Source organism: Sorex fumeus, unplaced genomic scaffold (genome assembly GCF_029834395.1).
Source record: "Sorex fumeus unplaced genomic scaffold, SorFum_2.1 ptg000037l, whole genome shotgun sequence".
Taxonomy (NCBI): Eukaryota; Metazoa; Chordata; class Mammalia; order Eulipotyphla; family Soricidae; genus Sorex; species Sorex fumeus.
The window spans coordinates 15,044,341-15,062,479 of NW_026606094.1; the positions used below are offsets into that span (position 1 = coordinate 15,044,341).

The 18,139-nt window shown below is 37.8% G+C and overlaps 1 protein-coding gene across 6 annotated transcripts in view; it reads right to left on the bottom strand.

Annotated features, from left to right (window-relative positions):
• ST7 (suppression of tumorigenicity 7) overlaps positions 1-18,139 on the bottom strand; it is a 309,460-nt gene that overhangs the window by 210,324 nt on the left and 80,997 nt on the right. The window contains exon 1 of one of the 6 annotated variants that reach the window (XM_056117972.1): positions 17,718-17,982. The exons of the other annotated variants lie outside the window; for them this stretch is intronic. Coding sequence (XP_055973947.1) covers positions 17,718-17,739 — 22 coding nt within the window. The 5' untranslated portion in view covers positions 17,740-17,982. Of the gene's footprint in view, positions 1-17,717; positions 17,983-18,139 lie in introns of those variants that run through there. 6 annotated transcript variants of the gene reach the window in all.

Sequence of the window (18,139 nt, forward strand, 5' to 3'; positions counted from 1 at the left end):
GTTCAGAGTTGGAATGGAACATTGTATGCCTGCGACTATTATTAAAAGCTTCGTAAATCGTGGTGCCTAAATAAAAATGTTTTTAAGAAAAGTGTAAAGGTAAGGTAAAGGCCCTCCCGTTGATCGTCGATTTGCTCGAGCGGGCCCAGTAATGTCTCCACTGGAGATTTTGTTGTTACTGTGTCTGGCATATCCAATACTCTCGGTAGCTTGCCGGGCTCTCCGAGAGGGGCGGAGGAATCGAACTCGGGTCGGCCATGTTGGCCGCTTGTAAGGCGAACGCCCTACCCGCTGTGCTATCGCTCCAGCCCAAGAAAAGTGTAGAAGAGTCTTAATTTTTAAAAGTTGATTGTAAAGTACAAGATTTATAATGACAACACTGGATAGATAACCCTTTAAGACTATTTTAAGTTCAGACAAATTAAAAGAAGCTATCACTAGGTGGGAGAACTTGGGATGCTATTAGTCATAACATTTTCCATTTTGCTGATCAGGCATTCGAACTTAAAGTCAGAGCTAGAGAGTTTGGCTAGATTTTATACACATGCACGTACACATGCACACAGACACACATACACAAACATCTCTTTATATATACCTGTATGATTGTTCATCTATGCATGGAATATATCATTCAGTGCATTGTTCTATAAAGTACATGTTCTTTTCATGTATATTTTGATAACAATGCATTCAACAATTATGTGGAAAGCACTATTTTATTCAATTTACATATAATACCTTTTTAACCTTCCCTCACAGGCTCTATGTTGTACTCAATAAAAGGAAAAAAGTATCAAAGATTAAAAAGACAAAACCGACATTCAACTCTAAATCTGTCTCCAAACCTTCTTTTCCTTCTCCTTCTCGCCTTCTCCCACCTCCCACTATTTGCATTTAAGATCTGTACAACGAAAATGAACTCTGGTGTGTTAAAGAAATACTGTGCTCTTGAGTGTATGCTAAAAAGATTTAAGTGATGTCACTTCCAATTTGGGGGTGAGAGGGTGGCACATTCATCAGTGCTGGAGGAACATATGTGCCAGGGATACAGCCTAGTGCTCCTGCATTCAAAGGAAGCACATGCTCCAGCCCTTCAAGCCATTCCCTTGACCCTAAAGGGCTTCTTACTTGAAAAGAAATTTTCTTGAGAAACAGCAGTATCACTAGGGTCAACTGATAATCAATGGGGGAGAAATCTTATGTATAAAGAAGACTAAAGCTGACCCACAGATACACACACATACACACTTACAGGGAGTGAACAAATCTTTCTCAGAAGTAGGAACTGCTTAATCCTGCCATTTACTTTGATCCCCTCTAGGGAGTATGCATGGACCATTTTTCAATTAGGTTATGAATGATCAATAGCAATAATGAGGACTTTGAGTAAATTATTTAAATGCATCCTGAAGAAGATCTAACTGTAAGCATTCCTTTAGAAAGATATCACATTAGACTACCCTTTCTATGTGTGTGTATTAATTTTATTTTCGGTTTTTTTATTTTTAGTGAATCACTGTGAGTTACACAGTTACAAAGTTGTTCATGATTAGGTATCAGTTATGTAACGTTCCAACACCGGTCCCTTCAGCAGTGTACATTTCCCACCATCAGTGTCCCCAGTTTCTCCCACACCCCCAAGCCCCCAAACTTCTATGTCAGGTACTTTTCTGGTCTTTTAGGTATTTAGTTTTTATTAAGTACTTTTCACTTAAGGCAGTAGTGTTAAAAAAAAAAATCTATCCTCCCCGGATCTTCCCAGGATGGGAGATGCATGCTGAAAGTAGACTAGAGGCCAAACATGATTGCCATTCAATGCCTCTTTTGAAAACCACATCACCCAAAAGGAGAGAGAGAACAAAAGGGAATGCCCTGCCACAGAGGCAGGGTGGGATGGGGAGGGTGGAAGGAGGGATGGGATACTGGGATCATTGGTGATGAATGGGCACTTTTGGAGGAATGGGTACTCGATCGTTGTATAACTGAAACCCAAACACAAAAACTTGTAAGTTCACAACTGTACCTCATGGTGTTTCGCTAGTAAAAATTAAAAAAACATCTAGCCTCCCCATATAAACCATTATATCATCTCATAAATACAAAATGAAATAAGAGGTTATTATGAACAATTTTAAACCACCAAATTCAAGAACCTAAAAGAAATGGACAAATTCTTAGAACCATACAAACTCTGCTCACTGAGCACAAGCATCTGAATCAACCCTTCCAATGCTGCCAGGCTTCCACTTGCTCCTAATGTACCCCCAGAAGCCTACTGCTCTAATTTCCAAAATCTTCTCTTTACCACTTACCAGACAACTTAAATATCAGAAAGAGTTGAAATAATCTATAATGTCAGTTACTGGAAGTTACCTAGAAACCATTTCATATCAGTTTAAATGATACTATTGCCACCTAATTCAAAGTCTTATAAGATCCCTCCTTCACACATTCAGCTGCATAAGCGAGCAGTAAAAACCCTCAGGAAACATGAGGACAATCACATAATCAAACACAACACAATGTGCTGAAGAGGTAACAGATCATTTTTATCATAAGTAATTGTAAAAATAATTTTATCATTTTTATCATAAGTAATTGTAAATAGCTTTGTGAAAATAGAATCAAATATTCCCTCCATATCCAGCAAGAAAGTTGTGAAGTTCACTACCACCTTCAATCTTGGCGCAGGGTCACTCTTGGCTCTGTACTCAGGGATCCCTCCTCAGGGCACCAGATGGGATGCCGGGAATGATACTGGGTCAGCCGCATGCAAGGCAAGCGCCCTTTCCACTGCACCATCTCTCCAGCCCCATTCCTCAGTCTGGACTCTGAAACTATTGGTAATCCGAGCACAAGCAAGAGGAGAGAAATGCTTGAATCCACCTTTTTGGCATGACTTTCTCTGCATAGGCTGGTCAGGTTTCCACCGCACTTTAATGTATTACATTTGAGTGCCTCGCTCGGCTTAAATGGCTCTATAAAATCTTTTTCCGCTTCAGCTTGAAACTGGCTCATCTCAGAAAGCTTTTGTGCTAGCCTCTGTATTAAGGACATAACATAAAATTCAAGGCTGTGTATTTCCATGCGAAAAATACAGGGTCACAGGACCCTGCTCCCAAGTGCCAAACTCTTCTAATCACCAGCATAAAATACCATTGTTTAGGGGGAAGAGCTGCCTCACAAAATGAGGCACAGCCAATTGTTCCGGTTGCCCATGTGGCCTCCATGGCAGCTGTTCAGGGCAGAGCTGCTCTCTCGACTTGGTGCTGCCAGCATGTCTAGAGCCAGAAAGCTGGATCCAACCAATTGCTTTAGAATTTGGTTAGAAACTTATTGGGCAGCAACCTGCTGAATTTTGTAAGGTATTAAGGGCCTCTAGGCTGAAGTAAGACACAGTAACTTCATTTAAAATACAAATTTAAAAAAATAATAACAAATAAATAAATAAAATGGCTAACACTGCAATCACATCTACTTCTATTCCCAGAAAAGTATTTTAGAGACTGAGATTGAATTGGGAGATTCACCCAATTGAGACTTTTCCATCAAATTCCAGCTGTTTCAAAATTAATGTAACCACTGTTTGAAAATACTTTGGTGCAGCTCAACTCAAAAGGATAGGCGTATGATGTTTTGTTTGCCCAGATTTCCTTTCTCTATTCCGCAGGGCTCTCTGAAGAGGTGACATAAATGAACCTGTCTCGTTATCACAGCAGAGAAACTACAAGTACAAAAAACTAGCACAGTGGGTGCTTAGCATTATTTCTTGTTTGTTTGTTTGTTTGTTTCTCTATTTGGGGGCCACACCCAGCAGTGCCCAGGGCTTCTCTCTTTAGACCAGCAGTCAGGAATAGTTCCTGGAAGTGCTTAGGCTACCATGTAGGGTTCACGGGATCGAATCCAGGTCAGTCTCCGGCAAGGCAAAAGCCCTGTACTGTGGCTCCAGCCCCCTCAACATTATTTCTACTATCAGTTTTCAAAAGCAAAACTATGAAAATCCATTCACGAAGTAATATACCCCGTAATTTCCTATCCTGATTTTATTGATTCATGATTTACGTCATGTTGCCCCTTTCCCCAGACACGTTTGGGGAGGTCCCCACAAATCCAAGTGACAAATCCAAGTGCATCATTTGGGCTGACATCCAAATCATTTGACTGTCTCAGAGGACTGTCTACCACAAAGAAGCTGACTGAAGGGCACAAAAGCAAAACAAAAATTTTAATACTTCTAATAAAATACAGGAAAGGCAATTCTTAATGTGTGAAGTAATGTTCCCAAATGGTAATAAGCGATTCCCAGAGAGATTTATTAAACAGCAAGTTACCATTTCACTTGTCACTCTGGGAACATCAACAGTACAGTCCAGATCAGAAAAAGAAAATCAGTATCTCAGATTTATAATGCTATATATCCTAGAAAAATTTCTATATCCTAGAAAAATTTGAAAAGATTTATGAAATAGACATGACATTATATATTTTTTGTATGTTTCTCAAAAAATTCCAAGCAGCTAGCTGTCCATATGAATTAGAAGAAAATATGAATTGATTCCTTTTAGAATCTGAACAAATTATTTGACAGTTAACTATTCCAGAACTTCTTAAACTTTTTCCACTCACAACATCTTTTGGCTAGAGAAGTGTTTTACTCAAATCCAGTATAGAGATATAGAGATTAAATATATATGTTGGCAATAAATCAAAGAAATTTGTTTTAAAACAAACTTTCAAAAAGTTATGTGACTTCATGTGGGATCTTCATTACAGTTTAAGAAGTTCAGATCTATTTCACTAAAATTTTATTCAGAGAAAATATTTAGAACTAAGATTTTTTTTAGAACTAAGCTAATTTTTAAAAGAGTGTATTCAAATTAGACTATATTCAATACCAAAGAAAGAAGTTAACCCTATAAGCATAATGCATTTTTGTCTATTTCTAAACATCATGTAAAGAAAATCCTAAAAATAATGGCAAGGGAAAAAATTCGCATGCTGACCACAGTTGTTAAAATAGATATATTCCATTTTTTAAATGAAAGGGTCTAAAAATAAGATTAAATAATCAAGTTGCTGTGAAGCATCTAAAACTACAAAATTGAAAGGCAGTTAAAAGCTGTATGTATATGTGTTAAACAAATTAGGCATACTGAATAAAATTTGAATTTACGGATGAATTATTTGCTTTTAAAAGACATCTACCCCCCTCCACATACAAAGCACCCTAAAAATAGAAAATGTTGCTTTCATTCATTTGAAGTAGTCTACTGACAAAAGAAATCAATGCACAATTTCAGGAAACAAACACAAGGCATACTCTACATCCCTGAATTATTATTCCATTCTGACACACACACAGCTGCTGCTATGCAGACTCCAACTTCCTCAACCAGAGAGTCTGTAAAAGATCAATTTAATATTTTAAAACAAATGAACTCTAGGAAGGTGCACACAGATGAAGAACGAAGGCTTTGAGAACCTGGGTATGGTAGGTCTTTAAAAGTCCAACTCTTTCAAATCTTCTGCAGGGAATCAAATGCAAGTAGAGAGTCTTTGCTCAGAAAAAGCTTGAAAGACACCTGGGCATGTGGCAAGATCATAGTAAAAGTCTTTGATCTTATGCACGAGTAGCAGACAGAAAGAACAGCACTGCTTTGCCTCTCTCCTTTACAACAATGCTGCGTGATCCCTTTCTATGGCCTAACAGCACCATCTCCATTACATGCCAGTATGAAATTTAAAACAATCCAAAAAGTAAACATGTTGCTCATTCATTTCCCTATTATTTTTCTTTGAATAGACATAATTCATCTTAATTAAAATCACGAAGGGTTTATCAAATTCCTTGGAGGAGAAAAATACCTCTTACTTCACTCAAATGAAAATTAAACAAGGCCAGACTTGCTACAGCATCAATATAAAAGTATAATAAAACTTTTGGCAGGGTGATGATTGGGGTTGGGGAATATTATTTTACAAGTGAGCTAAATATGGTAGAGGGACTTAATATTAGCTGCTCTAGGTATCAATAGAACCATGTTTATACCTTCTACACAAAATATGTCAAGGCAATTCAATCTATCATATCTGATTTTACAAAATAAGGCCAAAAATGTCATGTATAATGATTAGGAAAAGTTCCTAAATACATCAGCCTAAATAATGACTTCATAAAGAAGATGTGGAATACTACTTTGTATTTTAAAAGATAGGTGCTGGAAAGATGGTACCGTGAATAGGGTGCTTTCCTTGCATGCAGCTGACCTGGGTTCAATCCTCAGCATCCCATGTGGTCCCCTGAACAACACCATCAGTAACCCCTGAGCACTGCCAGATGTGGCCCAAAATAAAAGAATAAAAAGATATTTCAAAGAGTGCAATACCTGGATGCGAGCCCCAATACCACATGGTACTCCAAGCATCACTGGAGTGACCATTGAGCACAAGTGCTGACCAGAGTCCCTGTGCACTACTGGGTGTGATCCTAAAGCCTCCTGCAAAGAAGGTGAAATAATACCTTTTGAAACAAAACTGATGCATCTTGAGATGATTATGTTATGTGAAATAAATAAGGAAATAAAATACAATTACCAAATAACTTAGATGTGGAATATAAATAAATAGGCAAGAAATTAAAAAAAAATTGCTACACTTGATGGAAACTCTAATGTTGGCTGGGAGGAAAGAGGAGATAGAAAACAATGTGTGGGAAGCAGGAGGAATTACACTATGCCACTACATTAGAATTGTAATATATATATATATGTACTTTAGCACAGCAGGTAGGGCGTTCGCCTTACAAGCGGCCAACATGGCCGACCCGAGTTCGATTCCTCCGCCCCTCTCGGCGAGCCCGGCAAGCTACCGAGAGTATTCGATATGCCAGACACAGTAACAACAAAAAAGTCTCCAATGGAGACGTTACTGGGCCCGCTCGAGCAAATCGACGATCAACGGGAGGGCCTTTACCTTTTACCTTTATATTTAATTGACAATACCAGATCTAAGAGATAATACAGTGGTTAAGGCTCTTGCTTTGCACAGAGCCAACCAGGGTTAGATTGCTGGCATGCCATAGAGTCTTCTAAGACCCACCTCCTGAGTATAGAGCCAGGAGTTAGCCTTAAGCACTGCCAGTGTGACCCAAAAACAAAAAATCTAAACAACAAAAAATTGACAATACCAAGTGTTGTCAAGGATACAAAGCTGATGGAAGTATTAGATGATATCACTGCTTTGAAAAACAATTTATCAGTTTTTCCATAATTGAATTTCTAGGTTTTAACTCAAGAGAAATAAAAAGATATGAGTGTATACAGAATCATATAAAAGGCTCAACTGCTATGTTTAAATTATCATAGCAGTTTTATTCATTAGAATTTAAAATGGGAAACAACTATAATTAGTGAGTAACTAGCTGAGTCAACTATGTGATTCTTAGTATTCAAGAATAAAGCAATAGATTAACATCAGAACATGGCCACAACAGCTTTGCTGACACCGTTATGGAAAACAAGAGAAACGCACACAAAATAAATATCTACTGAATGATGCCATTTATATAAAACCTAGAAACAGATTTACGGAAAAGCTCAGATGATTAAAAGTCTATACCTTTATTGAAATATGATAAAAGCTACATGTAAGAGCATCTCTATTAAACTTCTCCAAACAGAAAAGTTTAAGTTGATATATTTGATCATATATTAGTCTCCTGAATACTACAGTAAAAATTTAAACGATAAGCAGCCTCAGGTGGGGGTTGGAGAGCTTGTCTGGATGCCTAGTCACGAGAGCTCAACAAAATATGAAAAGTGCCGGGGCTGAAGTAATAGCACAGCAGGTAGGGCATTTGCCTTGCACAAGGCCGACCCGGGTTCGATTCCCAGCATCCCATATGGTCTCCTGAGCACCACCAAGAGTAATTCCTGAGTGCATGAGCCAGGAGTAATGTCTGTGCATCGCTGGGTGTGACCCAAATAGCAAAAAAAAAAAAGAAAAGTAAAAACCCTCTATGAGAAACAACAGTGGGTCCAATCAGTCCATGTACACATAAAACACATGATAAATAAAATATGTGAAATATAATAATATACACATATTTAAGCCATTACGTTTGCAAATATTTTATATTATAGTAATAGACAAATAGCACACCTTTTTACTAAAACTAATCCAGAGAAGTTTCAGACAAAAAATTCCAGACTTCTGAGTCAACATGCTTGAGTGCATACCACTGGGTTAAATCCTAGCAGAGCCCCCCACCAACCCAAACTATTCTAAAAGTGGCCAGGGATGAAGAAAGTAGTTGTAAACAATCTGAAGACAAAAAGGGCTCTAACTAGTTACTATGATTTTCCTATCTATGCATTCCAATGAGGCTCACTGCTCACTAAAACATTCTAAATAAGATTGAATCCTTCTTAATTAAAACCTTATTGATTTTACCATTCATTGTTTACCATTCAAATTTGAGAGTAGAGCTTTTCACACCTGTGAATCTTTACAATCTGCCACTCTCACAAACAAATGGTAAACAACTTTTCCATTTCCTATAATAATGGCAGAATTGCTGAAGAACCTATTCTCCGTGCAAAAAAAGCCACTATTTTTATTTATTACATTAAAATAAGTGAACTTAGATAAGATGGAGTCATCAGTGAGAGTAAATTAGTTGTATATTGCCATATCCCTCCAAACAAACCTGGCTTTGTCACAGAAGCCCATATATCAGTCTATTTCTATCACCTGCACATGATCCAAATGGTGACAAGTAAAAGTTGTTGCAATTATAATTCAACTCAATATTAACTGCCCCATAAAGATCACGCACATTTTCAGTGGCATTTACCTTAAACTACAGCAGATTAAAATGTTTTAAGAATAGGTTAACTTAGGGGTTGGAGAGGATGCTTTTGCTTGTAGAAGCCAGAGTTGACCGCCAATATCATATGGTTCTCCAAGCATTGAGCTGGGAGTAGGTCCTGGATACTAGAAGTATGGTACAAAAAGCAAAATTTAAAATACAGAAATCCCATTGAATGAGAAAAAAATATATGGCAAAGAACTAACATTCAAACTATATAAAGTACTCATAATAGGCCAGGAAAAAAAGGGACCAGGAGGTCTGGTCAACAGTGGAAGCTTGCAACAAGAGGGTCTGGGGGCAGTTAGAATAGAGAAGGGACCAGTATGACACTAATAGATGTAAATGATCATTTTGGACAGGAACTGAGTGTTGAAAGTAGGTAATAGTATATACCTGATAACCATAAGGCCCAAAGGGTGGGGGTGAGGGGAGAGAAAGATGAAAAGAGAGAGAGAGAGAGAGAGAGAGAGAGAGGAAAAGTGATTGACATAGAGGTAGGTGGGGTGGGGAGGGAGAACCGAGGACATTGGTGGTGGGAAATATGCACTGGTGAAGAAATAGGTGTTGAAATATTATATGACTGAAACCTAATCATGAACAACTTTGCAACTGTGTATTTCACTTTGGTTCAATTTTTAATATAAAAATAACCTCTCAAAAAAATTTTAAAAACCATCAGAAAATGAAGACAAAAACTGAAGAGATATTTTACCAAAGACATAAAGACAGCAAAAAGGCACATAAAAAAAATGCCCAGAATCTCTGATTATCAGAAAATGCAAATCCAAATGGCACTGATTTTTATTCTCCATATAAAAAAGACCAAAAAACAACCAGTGCTGGGGCGAATGTGGAGATAAAGGAAGTCTTATTCACTACTTACCAGTTTACTATAGTAAACTAGTGAAGCCTCTATAGAAGGCAATATGGAGACATCACCAAAAAAGTTTAAATAGGACTACCCTATGATCCAGAAATTTCATACCTGAGTATCTGGCACAAAAACACTAATTCAAAAATTACATGCTAGGGGAGAAGGAAGCTCAGATAGAGAAGGGAGCACTAAATAAAGGGTGTTGGGAGGATCCTCCCAGGATGGGAGAAGCATGCTGAAAGTAGACTACAGACCAAACATTATTGCCACCCATCGCCTCTTTTGCAAACCACAACATCCAATAGGAGATAGAGAACAAAAGGGAATGCCCTGCCACAGAGGCAGGGTGGGGTGGGGGGATGGGGGGTGGGAGGGATACTGGGATCCGTGGTGATGGGAAATGGGCACTGGTGGAGGGATGGGTATTTGATCATTGTATAATTGAAACCCAAGCACAAAAATTTGTAAGTCTACAACTGTACCTCATGGTGTCTCACTAATAAAAATTTTTAAAAAATAAAATCATTTCTTTGAAAAAAAATTACATGCATATCTGTGCTCACTGCAACTCTATTTACAATAGCCAAGATCTGGCAATAACCCAAGTGCCCAATAGCAAATGAGTGAATAAATTGTGATTTATAAGTCAATGGAAGAAAACATGAATTCTGCATTTTGGATTGAACCAGGGGGTGTCATGTTAAGCAAAATGAGTTAGGAGAAAGATCAATATTGTATAAACTTCTTCATATATGGTATATAAAAAACAAAGTATGGGAACAGACGATGTCCAATGAAACAAACCCTTAAATTCTGACCCCAGCACTAAAAGAGCAGAGGAGCAGGCAAAGGTGCTGGATGCGATGGGTCATACCAAAAATTACTAGCAGATTTAGGTAACTTTGGAGTGAGTACAGAGTAGAAACGTTGTGCCCTAAAACTCAGAAACACTTATACCTTTGCAAGCCAATGTTATCTACCCCAAAAGTGCATATTAGGAAAGATATTGTGTTGGTACAGTTTATTCAAAAAGGTTCAGCAGAAACGTAAATAATTAATCCATTATCAGCACTAAGAACCATAATACAACAGAAAACAATATGTTAAGGAATATTGCTGGGGGCCTTTGCAGATAGTTCAGTGGGATATCTCCTGTCTTGCAGATAAGAAGCCATAGTTTCAATCCTTGGCAACATCCCCACATAGCAAGTTTGATCTCAACTATGGCTGTGTGAGAACCAGGACTAAAGTGTGAGGCTCCCAACAAGCAACAGTATCAGCCATACAATCAATGCCACCAAGAGTATAAGCAAGAGAGTCAAGCACACAACCTCCAAACATCACAACAAGGGAAAGGGAAGGGAAACATTATTTCCAATTGCAAAAAAAAATTTAATTAAATTTGAAATAAATAAGGCATATTATTGGAACACTTAACAATCCTAAATTTGTTCTTAATCTAGTAATTGTTTACAAGTGTCGTTAAATCTTTATATGACTATTGTTAAAACTAATGTGGAAAACTTTGGCACAACGAGTGTTTGAAATATAAAGCAATCCAACCTTTAGTGGCTTAAGCCAACCTTAAAGAGTGCTGCAACTAATGAGCAATCATGCCAAAAAGAGGCAAGTAGTGAAAAATACTGAGGATATTTGCCAACTCTGGCCCATTTTATTCAAGATCATGGAGTCTCTTCAGATCTACTAAACCTCTTCAAAGAGGTTCCCTGTGAAAGAACTTGCACCCATCGTAAAAAGTGAAATTTATCTTCCTTCAGCCAGATTTGTCCCCTGCTAGTGTATACCTCTACCACCACTACATGACCCACTCTGGTACAGATGTCCAAGCAGATATCTCTAATATCTCCAGAGACCATCAGATAAGCCACGCTGAGAGCCAGAAAAGCTTAGTCATTAAATTGCCAGATCCTCGTAGAGTACAGTAAAAACCACTTGAAAGCAAGAAATCAAGCAAGAGAATCTTTACATGTACTGACTTATGTCTAATAAACTAGATCTTTATGTTTCAACTTATAACTGCCTCCATCCATTATTATTACTAGGAAAATATCTATAAAGATCCCAACTTCCTATATCTAAGGGGGAAAATGTGATATCACAGGAGTTTTAAATAATTCAAATGTACATTTTCTAACTAAAAACATGCTAATAAGCACGTTGATGAACACTTCATACCTAGTAGAGGGGGAAAGGTGGTATGTAAAATACTCAATTTTAAAAGACATGCTGTGCATACTTTTCTGACCCGTATGGTCGCAAATGAAAATTTTAGTAGTATTTGAACGTAATTTAATTCAGTGTCCATGGGCAATGTTAAAAGCAGGCATTATCAGTAACTTGTATACTCAGACCCATAACAACAAAGAATCCTATTCATATCCTGTATAAGTCCAAGAGAATTCTATGGGGAAAGTTTCCATTTATGGTCATTTTTCCCCATAGACGCCTCATAGTTTATACAGGATATGAATCTGGTCCATTGTGACAATGAAAACAACAGATCACTGAAAACTTATGTGTAATTTGTGCTGAACAAATACAGACTATTAGGAAAGTCAATCCTCAAGTGAAAATAAGTAATTTAGAATTTAAGAATAACCATGGGGGATTTTCATTCCATTTCTGTACTAGCAGAAAAAGCATATAAATACCCAGAAGAAAAATACTCCCTTGATACTAAAAATTATCATGTCAACTATAAACAGAAAAGAAACCCAAAAAGGAAAGTTAAAAATATTATATGAGCTTTAGTTTCCCAGACTCCTATACAGTTAGGTCCCAATTAATCTCTGTAAGCTATAATTGTTTTTCCATATTTGTGATTTTAGCCCAAAAAATTCTATGGAATTTTACTTATCTAAATGCATGTAAAACCTTTACATTAAGGGATTCAAGTGTAGATCTAGAGGTTAATTTTTTAGTGTTTACTTAAATATTTACTTCATGTAAGTTGAAAAGCAACTAAAATCCAATAGGGCTATTAACAGCCATATTAAAGTTGCAAGAAGGAAAAATGGCCATTTTCCTAAATTTCCTAACTTCACATAGCAAAATTCAATTAAAAAGAAAAGACAAAATATCAAACCAATATGTCAAACATACCAAGCAAAAGCAGCAAGCAGTCACTAAAATAAATACTTAATAAGAACTATGATTTACATTAAAAAATAATCCAATGGTGAACTTCCAAGTTTTAATTGACCATAATAGTAACACATCAACCAACTCACAGAAACCATACACACATAATAGAAGTAAATTTAATCTCATAGATGACTGGCTGTCAAAAAAGTCTGTCAATGCACACACACAAAAATAAGTGTGAGAGTTTGTTTCTCTAGAAAAGAGATTCTCATTAAATTTGTAAGTTTCTTGGTGATCTAATGTTGCTAGAGTATATTCATCTAACTATCGCCTACACAATAGTTCAAATTTCTAAACAAGTACATTGTTCTTGGAAACACGGTACTACACTATTAAAACTGAGAAGCAATTTGAAAGCAATACATTCATCAGCAATGAAAACAAAAGCAACAGCAAAATTGTTGGGGAATGTCAAAGTAATCACATATACCCCATTATCCTTTCCAGAATCTAGCTGCCTACCCAAGATGATGTGGGTATCTAGAGACGGCAGAGATCTGTGGGCCAGTCACACAGGGTTAAAGAAAACACACACACACACACACACACACACACACACACACACACACACACACACACATTTCCCTATCACCACTAACCACACAGAACACTACCATTTTGTTGACACTTTGGTGAGGAATGCTTTCCCTCTAACTGTGTTCTACTATGTTCTTTTTAATCTGTTACAACTATAACAAAATCATGGCAGGAGGGATTAAATGAAATGATTTGACCCAGAGGCACTGTCTCTTAAAAGATAAGGCATTGCTCTCTTCACAGGACTAATACAGCAGGTGCTTGGGAAGACATTAATTTATTAGACCAGGGCACAATTCCCACCACAGCACATCGTAAATGGTACCCCTGAGGTTTGAAAAAGCTAAACATGGAAGGGGAGAAAGGACTAAGCCAGACAAATGCTAATTGAATAAATGTTCACTGTACTTAGAGTATTTACTCTTTAGAAAATAAGTAGCGTAGCTGGGAATGTGGTTCATGAGTAGAGTGCACAAGTCACAAGTATGAGACCCTGAGTTAGATTCCTGGACCAACAGACAAAACTAGAGCCTCTTAGGAAGGAAGTAACTGACTGACAGTGGTGCATGCAAACCAGTTTGCCTCACTCTACAAAAGAGAAAAGATGTGAGTTTTTTTTCTCTTGAAAAGTCTTTAAAAGGCAATTTAATTTTAAAAAAATTGTGAAATATCACTTCACTGATTTTAGAATACAGACTATTCTTAAATCAAATTAAAGATATTCAATTCCACTGAGTGAGGATAGCATCACTCCCCTCAACAAAACGTTATTCATAGACTTTCTTAAACCTAAATTATTATAACTGCAGAAACTAAAGTTGTATTTCCTCAAAGCTGATAAAGAGCAAAGCTATTAACTGCTCCGGTTTTAGACATGGGATGTTTCAGTGAAGGAAAGCTCAGTGAAATCCATCAAGATGGCAACAGTTATGGAAACTACACTTCCTGCTTTGTAATGATGAATCTACACATAACTGAGAACCGTTTCCATTTCAGAAGGACCCAAAATAGATTGTGGCTCAACTATGGATCCAGTGAGTGAGAAAAAACAAAACTGCCACTTTTTTTTTTCAAACTGCCATTTTTGGAGATAATGTATTACCAGGGGGCGGAGAATAGTATAGGGGTTAAGAAACTTGCCTCATTTACACTGGCCCCAGCGAGATCCCCAGCACCACAGTTCCTTAATTTCACCAGGAGTGATATCTGAACACAGAGTCAGGAATAAACCCTGAGCATCACCAGGTGTAGCCCCTGGGCCCCTAGAAATAAATAGTAATAACAATAAACCAGACAATGCATTTATTTATCCTGTTTCCATAATTATGCATATCTTTGATTTTGATCAATAGGATCCCCATTTGGGGCAGAGAGCCAGCCAGGGGATTAAGGTACACAATCATCTGAGCATGGCTGGGTGTGGACCAAGGATCTCTGAACACTATTGGGGTGATCATGCACTGTAGTAGAGCCAAGGACCACTGCATCCATAGGCCCTTAGAAAAAATGTGGCCAGGTTGATCAAACAGTATAACACATGGCCTCTCAGCCCCTAAGAACTGCTTGGGAGGTCCTCCGAAAATGAGGGGTCTATTCTGTCAAGTAAATTTTTGGTCATTTTAAAACTCTGCATTTAGAGAAAGAGGTATTTTGATTAGGTAATACTATTCCAGTGAGGTAAGATATCTTATAATGTTATACCTGGGTTACTATAAAATCCCTGGCCTCAAAGGCCTGAAAACAAAATCAATTCAATCAATCCAATATTCAAAAATTTAAAAAATGACATTCCCTTCTCTTATGAGCAAGGAGCAAGAAGGAGAGAGAAAAATTAAAAGAGTCATTTACATGTGATTCTATTGACAAAAGAAGTCAGAATAGTGGTTGATTACCTTCGGTGAGGAAGAGAAGTAATATTTTTTCAAACTCTTTTTTATTGAATCACTGTGAGATACACCCTTACAAATGATCAAGTTTCAGTCATACAGTGTTCTTCCAATACCCATTCCTCCACCAGTGTATATTTCCCAGCACCAATGTCCCCAGTTTCCCTTCCATCCACCCCCAACCACACCCCCTGAAAGCCTCTAGGGCAGGTGCTTTTCTGAGGAGAAGTAATATTGACTGGAAAAGACTGTGACAAGAAAATTTTCTGGCAAAAAAAGAAATGTTTTGAATCTGGGTACTGGCTCCATGGACACAAGTACGGACATAAATACCTTAAACTGCACACTATTAAATTGTATTGTATAGACCATACATCATTTTCAAAAGTAAGAGCATACAAAACAAGTCAGGTACTGCAGCCAGAACTTAAGAATATGAATCATAAAAAATAGAAATTCCCCCCCCTAAAATTTCAACCTTTTCATGAACTAGAACAACAATGTAAAAAGAATAGTTAAATAAACACTGACTACAAAAAACTTTAGAATATCTTAAGTGGACAGGATGATCCCTTCTGAGTCATCCAGAACTTCAAATATGACCAAATTAGACTTTTTCTGAACATTCTACATGCAAGTAGAAACAGCTTATATGATAGCTTCAAAGAATGTATCTTTTTAACTCTGAGTACAGAGTTAAGGCATCGCCTGGTCATTCTAAACATTTATGACTCCTAGCAGTACGAATCTATCTATGGTGTTCGAGTACCAAACAAGAATCAAAATTTAAGTAAAGTAACTAAAAAACATTAAAAGCCTGCCTGATAGTGTTCTGTCTTCTGAATGGTATTTTTTTTTGTTCAGTAATCTGGTAGCTATGGAGACCACAAGCAACCAGAAGTTTTCCAACATGCCACACAGTACATGAGTGATATTATCAGGAAAGCAGATTTGACGGTGTGGAAAGGCTATGTCTGCTTGGTAAACCTGGCCAGAGTTCCCAGTCCAAGAACCCAGACTCCCACAATGAGTTTCAACTTCCATTTTCCACCAAACAAATAAGATTAATTTTTCCTTTCACAAATAAATATACCTAGGTTCATAGATAAGTGAAATTCCATCAGGCGACTTCTGCTACTAAACAGTATGTCTGCATGTTTTCAATGACAGTAATTTCAAAGGCATCGTTCAGTCAATTTGACAAGTATTTTTAAATTATTAGAAACTAATATTGTCACGTGCTAAATGGACATGACATCTCATTTTCGTTTTCTCTGATCTTGTTTAAGCACTGTGGCAGTTTCAGAAATGGAAAGCTTCCACGTTGAAATAACAAAAATAACCCTTTTTAAAAATACAATCAAGAAACAAAGGAACTGAGGCTTCAGAGCACTCCTGAAATACTACTATTGTGGGATAACCATCACAGGCACACTGAATCACCTGAGACGGAAAAGGTTGAATCATAAGTTCATAAGAAATGTGTTTCCTAAATTCCTTCTCCTAAGCCTCTCCTCACTACAAAGAGTTTGTCTTGCAGATTTTTTTTTATGTCCTAGGCCAGCAGGTTGGGTCTCTGTAGAAATCCTTCCCTCCCACCTCTGCTTAGAGAGAGAGAGAGAATGACAAAATATTACACAGGGCCTGTACAGCTATATTGAGAAGTTATATTATTACACAGTGGTTTTTTTTTTTTAATACCAATTGCTGCTGTCTACAACTGCTGTCCAGCCCAACCCATTGTACAGGGCTGGCTCTGCACCAAAGCCATTTCATTGTATAAGTTTTAGGATAGGATGCTCCTGGGATGAGGACTAACCAGCATATCAAAATTTAAGCTACTGAGTGAATATATGTGTGTGTGTCTATGTACATATCCATTCTCAAAATTAAAGCATATTTCTGCTCATTAATAACGCTCCTGTGATTTTGTAAAAATATGGAGGGAGAGTATAGAATGAGAGCTTCACTCCTTTAAGATTTGTAAAGGTAAGGAAGTCCTTCTTGCCTTTTTAATAAACATGATCATCTCATCCTCACAGCATGCATTTGGGGATTTAAGGACCATTCATAGAACCCCCAACAATAGATCAGTGGCAGACTTCAGCCCATCAATTAACACATTCAAGGAAAGCTGCCTGGAATTGTCTCCTCTCTCCCTTCTGGAGGCCTAGTTCTGACCACATTGACATCCCTGGCCTTCAGGTTGAAGAACCCAGTGAAGGGGGAGCCCCTTCCTTGAGACAGATCCCCTGATAATGAGAGTCAAAATACAAAGCCCATTAATGACCCAAGGCAAAAGGATCTGAACTCCAAGCCAATTAAACCATGACAGCAAGTAGATTTCTAAATAGGAAAGAAGTGGGATCCATTTACTTACATGAAGATTCAGTGCCAAACATGGCTGGCTCCAGAGAGGCTGCTTTTATAAATTAGAAGAACACCACCAGGAAAAAACCACGGCAAGAGAAAAAAATCGAGGAGGGTGTGTGTGTGAGAGAAGAGATGAGCGGCCACACAGCAGGGGTCATGAAGACAGACAATGCAGTTCAAGCTGTGTCCAGCTGCCAGATTCTCCCCTTACAAGCGCCAGTGTTCTCCCATGTGATTGAAAAGCAGGGTCTCCTACAGCACCAGAAAAAAAAAAAAAAGCAAAGAGCTGCTTTTTTAAAAAATCCAGTAAGGCAAAGCAGGCTGGCGGCTCTTCTGGGATGCAGTGAGGCAGGGCTAGGTAGCCGCCAGGGGCAGGACGGGAGCAGCAGCAACAGCGGATACTGCAATCCCCAGCCCTGCCGTAGCAGT